This window comes from Cariama cristata, unplaced genomic scaffold (genome assembly GCF_000690535.1).
Source record: "Cariama cristata isolate BGI_N322 unplaced genomic scaffold, ASM69053v1 scaffold36278, whole genome shotgun sequence".
NCBI lineage: Eukaryota > Metazoa > Chordata > Aves > Cariamiformes > Cariamidae > Cariama > Cariama cristata.
In genome coordinates, this window is record NW_009630061.1 from 1 (window position 1) to 8,652 (window position 8,652).

Consider the following 8,652-nt stretch of genomic DNA (forward strand, 5'->3'; position numbering starts at 1 on the left):
GCGTCCTGTGCGCATCCTTCCCTCGGCCCCCCCCGCCCCAGGGCTCCCGCTCCGGCAGGACTGTATCCCCCAAACAGGAATTCCCTCATCTGGGCTATCCTGGCTGGGGAAGTGCTAAAGGTAATCGGCAAATGGTGTGTGCTTTGCCTCCTAGGAAAAGATTTCCTCATCCTTTAAGCTCATTCATAAATACAGTGGAAATATTTTTTGCTTAGTCTTTAAAAATCTTCAGGTAAAAAAAAAAAAATCAGGAATGGGAGATTTCCACACACAACTGGAGTTGTTGAGGAAGTTGTAGGGAGCTACTCTTTTATCTTTCGAAAATGGGCTAGGAGTCAAGCAGTTACATTGTTCTGATAATAATCACCACCTGTTGCCCAGGCGTTAGCGTTACTGCGGCGGCCCAGCAGGCAGTGACTGTGCTTCACAGCGCTACAGGAATTGTCATTATAGTGTAATTAGACGTGGGGAGTAATTGTTTTGCTCTCAGGTAAAACTCCCGTGAAACGACTGGCAGTTATGTTGCAGTAAGAGATACAAAGTGGCTGCAAATGTTTTATAAATCTTACTTCTTTGTTCTCTTTGCCATCTGGCATTCTATTGAAATACGTGGTTAAATGCTATCGGTTGCTGCGTGATGCTATCTCAAGTCTGGATGCTGCAAAGATTTATGCATTGTGGATAATCTAATTTCCTTACTGCAAGCTACTGCTAGGTGCATAAAATGAAACACATGTGTTTGCAGGATTGGGTCCTCGGCACTTTGCCTAACACATTATCTGTCACTTTGCAAAGGACGTGAGGATATCAAAATAACATGAAGTACTAGAAAAAAGGAGGTGGTAATTCAGCATTATTATTTTGAGTGCTCCTTCAAAAAAGTCTGTGCTATGAACTTCGATCCTAGTAACGGCAAAATGGGAAACTTTTATGCTTTAGTATCTCACTGTGAAGCTATTGCACTAGGAAAAACACTATAGCTTTGACAAAAATAATATTAATGTCTCAGAAAATGCCAGTTATAACTGGAAGATATAGTTAAAACAACTTCTCTTGCTTTTGAAAAATATACATAAAAGGTTTGCTCAGACTTTTAAAAATATGGTTACATAAACACTATCCATTCAATGCCGTAATTCAATAGGAGTAGTTTATTGGACTATAGGTTTTAGAATATTCCTGTATTTTTACATGAGATTTACATCCAGAATACATGTTGGGAGACTTTCACGTTAATGACATCTTGAGGAGTTCTCCTGTTCTTTATAAATGCTTCGGAACAAACGGACAAGGGAAAAATCTGTTGCGTTTTTGCAGTTTTTCTCTCATGACAGTTTTGATAAATCCTGACGAGGATACGCTGTGTTAGCCCCTATAAAAGCATCAAGTGAGCCATGGCCACTACTTCACAGAGTTTTAAGATCTACTTAAGGTGTGGAATAAAATTAAAAATAATCATGGAGGGCTACATTTATCTGTGTTAGACCCCCGTGACTCTAGTGGATTTACGCTGAAGCTGAATTTGACCAGCCTTATCTCTATGAACTGTAATACTTGAAAGCTGTGCAAACCAGCACATCTATCTTCATTTACAGAAGCACACCATCAAAAAGAAACCCCAGATGTTTCTTCCATCATTTGGGTGCGATGCTCTTTTAATCCAGGAATACAATAGCATCTGTACGAGAGGTAAATACATATGTCTGGCACCAGCAGTAATTCCTGAGCCTGGAAGAACAAAACAACACACATCCCACATCTACTTTTCGGATGCCCAGAAAGAACAAGACTGTAATCCAGATCAAAATTCTTGTTCTCTGAGAGTGAGAGAGAAAGCGCCAGGCTGTGATCTCAGTCACGCTGGGTACATCTGAAATAGCTTCCCCGAAGGCTGTGCTCTTTCGACTGGGTGGTATAACCAAGAGCAAGCTCGGGACTGGGCTTTGATATCTGTTGGAAAGCTTTGCTTCTGTCCCAGGAGAGGCACTTTGCAAAAGCATCAACCAGAGTCTCCTGTGATTGCTTTTCTAATCTAGTAACACCAGACATTGTTGGAGAACCAGGAATCAGTGTATGATGTTTTCTCCGGCTTACACGCCTTCACGTTCGCTGACCTGTCTCGTATTTCCTACTCTTCTTCCATTTCTCGGTGCTGTCCCGTGGTGCTTGCTCTTGGGGGGAACATACGCTTGCCCCCCCAGCTTTCCGCTCCTGTGGAGGCTGTTGTCTGCTGGCAGCTCTTACCTTTTGCCAGCATCTCTCGTGTGCCGACACCTTGTTGCTGGAAGCCCTAGGGAAGGCAAAATCCGTTTGAGTTTTCATTTTTTTGTTTTTCACCTGGCTGCTGACCTTGGAAGGTGTCTTCAGCAACTACCTAGAAGATGATGTTGGTCACAGTAATACTGATAATATAGCAGTAACTCTTCTCCATGTGCTTTTCTTTTGTCGAATGAACCTTATTCCAGCACGTACCATCTATCCAAAGGAGCTTTAGCAGGGCTGTGGCATAGGTGAAACTGACCCTTCTGTGAGACAAGGAGGTGAACATCCAGCCCTGTTTTCTACTGTTATTATTGGGACAGTATCTGCATGTTAAATGTTCCACAACTTTATTTTCATTAGTTTTGCTATGACCCAATTGGCTGATTTTAAATTAATTTATTGTACCTCACTAATACTTCGGCTTAAGCCCCTGTTCCTGGGTGCAGCGGGACGGCAAGAGGCAGTCCCAGCTGCAGGTCCAACAGCACTGCAGAAGGAAGGTCAAACTCTTGCAAGGAGGTAGGATTTCACAGGAATCATAAATCGTCTTGTTTCTTAATAAGTAGTAGCAAAACCTGGGGCAAAATCTGGGCTGACTTATTCCTGAGCAGTCCAACAAGGTCTTCAGGAGTCCTCAAGGTAAATGTTATTGCAGCTTTCAGTCCAACCGTCCAAAGTTTTCTACTTCCCCAACTGCCAAAGCAGGAAACCAAAAGAGCAATATAGTTCGAAAAGGTATTTTGTGTTTTACTACAATCAGATTCCAGTTCAGAATCCAATAGTTTATCCTATTAATATGCTACATTCTCATTTGTATTATTACCACAGCGCTTGATTTATTTTATTTTAAATTTTGGGTTAGATGTTCTTGTGAAATAAAAAAGAAAAATGGCTGTATATTCCTTCCAGAAAGAAATATGAATGGCCGTATTGTTGAAAATAATTTTTTTGCAATACTAGGATTAATATATTGGTCATGTGCTGCTATGGATTTAATAGTAATCAGATTCATAAAGGCATATCTGTGTTACTGGAGGAGGAGAATTGCTTGATTTCTGTTCCCTTTCTGAAACTTTGGCCACTCTTAAGCAGCAAAGCAGAACAAATTACAAGAAAATTAAAGAGTCTCTTCAGAAGTAAAGCCAGAGGGTCGGTATTTCATGATGCCGATATAAGTACCTGATGCTCTTTGGGAATGAGTGAGCTGCTGTAAAATATGAATGCTGGAAAGCACATCTATTATCGTTCTCCTTGGGTTTTGTCTTTTTATTTCTTCAAGAACTACATGATTGTTATTTTACAAGAATAGTCAGTTTCGTCATGCATCTTTTCAATATATTTAGTTCTTTGGGAGGTTTCCGAGAAAGATTTTCCCACTGACTTGTACATAAATCATTGTTTGTTTGGTTTTTTATTATTTTTGGAGGTCACAGTAGCGTAACTTGGGACCATGGTAAAGGATGGGTGGCTTTTGGCAGCGTTGATTGTTTCTTTTTGTAATAGCTTAAGCAAAGTGTGGTGCAAACAGGCACTTGTAGTGAGTGGGACCTACAGCAGCAGGCATGCAACTTTTTAAGGACCTTTTTTAAATAAAGAACTTTTTTAATACACAAGGTAACGTACGGGGCTGCTTGAAATTAGTGACAAAACTGTCCCTGGCTTTAAAGGAGCCAGGAACAGCCTGTAATAGCCCAGGCGGTGGCAGGAGTTTGGGGTGAGCATGCTCTCTGGTACAGCCTGGGGCCATGCAGCCTCTTCCAGTCTGCACACCTGGAGGTTCAGTCCAAGACTGAAGAGCGGCAGAGATGTTGAATCTCTTGATATCTCAGAGATTAGGGCTTTCCAGCAACATACACCAGTGCCCAAGAGCAGGAGAGCACACAGAGATATCACACCATAGATCTAGCCTAAAAATATCTTAAGTGGATTTGCTTAACTTTCCTTCAGCTTTAACGGGTCCTGTTGTAATTGCGTTTGGGGTAACAGTTTCTGGAGTGAGTTTGCTACTTTATGCTTTAGCAGAAAGCTTCTCTTGTAAATGCTGACTTCAGGTTCTTTCATAATGATCAAATACTACCATTTCCTCCTCTCATGGCAGAAGACTTAAAATATGACTCATCTTTTTATATTGATATGCAGAAAGCAAAGCATTGGCATGGGAAGAATGAGCCCAAAATAAACCAAGAGTACCATGCAAAAATCACTCCTGCTAAATTTAATTGCTTTTAGGTATGAGTCACACTAATACCACCCTATCTTTCTTTTCTGTACATGACACTTCACTGATGAAATATTTCAATATGTAATGAAATGGAGCATAATGGAAATCTTTCTTGCGAGAGGCTGGAAAGCTGTCGGTTTTGTAAGATGCTGCAGTAACTGCTCTAATGTTCAGTGGGACCTTGGACTGATCCACCTCTGTCGTTACATCCTTGATTTCAGAGTTCTACTAAATCATGCAGCAGTCAGGTGACTGGTGCTTCAGCTGAGCAGCCTGGAGTGAGTTTGTTAACGGCATTAGAAAGTGGATGGATTCCAGCCCACCCTTTCTGGTTTACTATAATGATTGCTGTGTCAATATGATGAATATAAATGAGTAGCTTTGGAAGAGAATGGAAATTACTTACTCTTCTCTGCCCGCTACAGTTTTGGTCTTCTAACCTGTCACAGTAAACTACATGCTTTGTAGAGTGATGCATTTGGCATCTGAGCGCTGATCCAGGGCTCACTGTATTTTTGGTGGAACCCTGTTTCATGTAAATGTGATTTTAAGTAAAATCAGTGACAGGCTTAAGGCACCACTGCTGAGTTCTGGGTGGGACTCTGAACTGAAGTTTTGTTTTTCCTTTAAGCAGATAGTGTTTATTTTTCTCATAATCACCCTAGAATAGATTACCAATCCAGAATAATTAGCCAAATACTTCTATGCAATTTATACAACCTTAGCTACAATAGACAGATGACAAAACTAGGGCCAAAATTCAACACTGAGATCTACAGTTTGGCTCTCTAGTAGGTGGAGTAGCATGTATTGATAAAACATGTGTTAACTTGCTTTGCAGGCTAACATAAATTAAATGGTATGATCGTTCCCAGGTCAGAATATGACTGCAGTAGTCTCCGGCTTCCTCTGTGCACACTTTCACAACACAAAGATGTGAGTGGGGCTACAGACTCCCGACATTCTTTACATTCTCCTTTGCAAGTAGTGCTACTCTGCCTCCTTCTTGCAGAGGTCATGTCAAAATACGCTTGTTCCTGCAAGGAGTAAATAGCATTTTTAAGACCTGATTTATCATTAAACAAATATTGTTAGAGTGTAGGTAGCTTGGCTCTGCTCTTGCATGTAGTAAGGTTATGGTAAGGTCACTCTGTCAGTATCAGTATTTCCTATTTTATGTATTTTTAAGTTACAGTAGAATCAAGAGCAGCATTTTCTCAGGTGTGCTTTCATGCAAATTCACCACAAGTACACACATCCCATTTAGCAGTTTGATTAGGACTGCTGGCAGAGATGACTATACCGTGCCCTTTCGCTCCTTTGGTGCCTAAAGCACTGTGAAATCCTTGTGTTTGAGCCTGACTTTGTGGTGACCCTGTATGCTAGAAGGATACAAATGTGTATCCATTTTGCAATGTCAAACTCCAGAAAATGCTCTGCACCCGAGAAGGAAGACAAGCCAGTCTCTTGTTTAGTAGTCACCTTGTGAGGAATCTGCATCTTCACTGTTTTTTAGGGTTTCCACAGCAGGAAGAGTTCATAAAAGCTGCTGCTCTGTAGAGCAGATGGTTGATTTCTGCCGTGACTCAAAGTACGTTGTATTCTATGTAAGACTTTCCTGATACCCACTGCCTGTCAGACTTAGAGTACTCATAAAGCACGAGGGAGAATTTGGGCTTTTATATAACCAAATTCAGAATGGGTTTTTCTGTTCAACAGCCTTATTGTAGCCTACATAAATGTCAAAGGCAAATTACCTTACATTAGCTATTAGTTTTAATTTAGGATGTTAATAATATATTGAAGGTTCATACTGAAAGTTCAAGGCATTATCGTCTGAAATAAAAAAAAGAAAGATGAATATAAAATGAGTATTTTGGGACACCTTAATTACAATCTTGTTAATAATGAGGGTTTGCTAACACTTGTGAAGGGTGGGAAGCCTGAACCTGCCTTCTTGTCTGAGGTTTCTGCTCTGCTCAGTGATAGTTTCATGGACTTCTGTTCATGTTTCCCTTGTTTGCTGTTTCCTTAGGGCATACATAAAACTCATGAGAACTCTATGGGTTAGATTCTTTATTTGCATCATTTTCAAGGGAAACTAATACATTCATTTGTATGCAGGTATCTAACTGGTTTGCTAATGCAAGACGTCGCCTGAAGAATACTGTCAGGCAACCAGATCTTAGCTGGGCTTTACGAATAAAGCTGTACAACAAATACGTTCAAGGAAATGCTGAACGACTCAGCGTGAGCAGCGATGACTCATGCTCTGAAGGTTTGTTGATGCTCTTTTTATCAATTTTAAACCGATTAAAATATATTTAGAAAGTAGCCGATACCCTGAGTTAGCTCTGATTTCTCACAAAACGCCCTCAGTGATCCGCCTTTACTTTTTGTGAATTAGGTGCCGTTTTTGGCTCCCAACTACTATGCAGCCTTACAAAGCGGGATTGTATAGGTTAATCGGGGTGACGGTCTGGTTGCATGTTATTTGCCCGTTTCATATAGCATTGTTACTAGAAAGATAATTGTTAGTTCATTAGATTTTACAAGCCTATTCCTTTAATCTGCATTAAAGGAAAAAAATTATTACATTTGTTGGTTTAAGGAAATGAGAAATCTCTTGACTGTTACTTTCCTTGATGGAAGGGCTATAGCAATATCACACCATTAACACAAGAATCTGATTAACAAGAGAATCTGATTAATTTCAGTGGGGCTTATTATATAGTAAACTGAATATTACTGTATTTGTTTTATGTATTTTACCAGCAAATGTTTTCCTTAAAAGGTGCACTGAAATTCTCTTTCTTATCCAAAAAAACAAATGCAGGGTTTTTTTTAAATAACACCCTATATTTTTTAATAGTACATTTGTATTAATTATGTCTGTGGGTACTTTTTTCAGTTGGTTGTGATACGGAGATACATTGACAAGAAAAAATGTTACAGAGCATTGTCAGAAATCTGTATGTGAATTTTTAGAAGAATATGTTTCAATTTGTACTCAGTTTCAATTATCTTTGTTCCAATTTCAGTTTGTACACACATTTCTTTGGTATGCACTTCCCTTTGAAAGATTGGCTGCAGGACAATTGAAAGAGTACAGTTTAAGCAAATACACTTAGATATGCTGTAGTATTCAGGAGAACCAAATTTCAAGTTATGAAAATCAGAATTCAGCTTATTGACACAGATTTTTAAATGTTTATCACTGATTTTGAGCACTTCCCAGTTTTTTTCTACCTGCCTTGTGTTGCTCATGAACAAATCAGACTCAGAGACTGTTTCCTACAGTTAATTAATTTGGAATAGCTGGAACGTCTTAGAACCCTGGGAACTACTGTGAGCAATGTGTGAACAGAAGAAAATGAAAATCATTGTCTAATGCTAAAGTCTAAACTTATTCTCTAGTTTTAGTTATATTTATTTATTTATTTATTTATTTCAGTTATATTTATTTATTTAAAACATGTAAAGAAAACCTCTTGTTAAATATTAGGTATTCGATGTATTACTGTATCTTTGTTCTTTTATTTTCAGATGGAGAAAATCCTCCAAGAAACCATATGAATGAAGGGGGATATAACAAACCAGTTCATCACACTGTGATTAAAACTGAAAGTTCAGTAATAAAAACAGGAGTGAGACCAGAAACAAGTGCCAATGAGGATTATGTGTCACCCCCCAAATACAAAAGCAGCTTATTGAATCGTTACCTAAATGACTCATTGAGACATGTCATGGCTACTAATGCAGCTATGATGGAAAAAACAAGGCAAAGGAATCATTCTGGTTCATTTAGTTCCAATGAATTTGAGGAAGAATTGGTGTCTCCGTCATCATCAGAGACAGAAGGCAATTTTGTCTACCGGACAGGTAAGGAATTCTTTCTGCCTCATTTCTAATACAGCCAGCTTTGGTGGATGGTGTCACTTGGAATGAGTGTCACCTGATTGTGCCTTTTATGAGAGTGAATAACTCCTGTCCATCCTCTGGTATGAGAGTAGATCACTCCTGTCCATCCTCTTGTATGAGAGTGGATAACTCCTGTCCACACTTTCATTCGCTGGAGAAGTTCTACCTGCAGTATGGAAGTTAAGTGCTGTTACTGACCACTGATGATGCTGATTTGCTTTTTGAATGGAGCTATGGGGCTGATTTTC

General features: G+C 39.4%; 1 protein-coding gene across 1 annotated transcript; it reads left to right on the forward strand.

The window, feature by feature from the left end:
* Positions 1 to 6,607: 6,607 nt before the first annotated feature.
* On the forward strand, positions 6,608 to 8,365 carry MKX (mohawk homeobox; the record flags this gene model as incomplete). The annotated part of the gene is made up of 2 exons (XM_009705386.1): positions 6,608 to 6,761; positions 8,030 to 8,365. Coding segments are annotated over 2 exons (490 nt in total), but the record flags the coding sequence as incomplete, so codon positions are not given.
* Between the last annotated feature and the right edge of the window lie 287 nt (positions 8,366 to 8,652).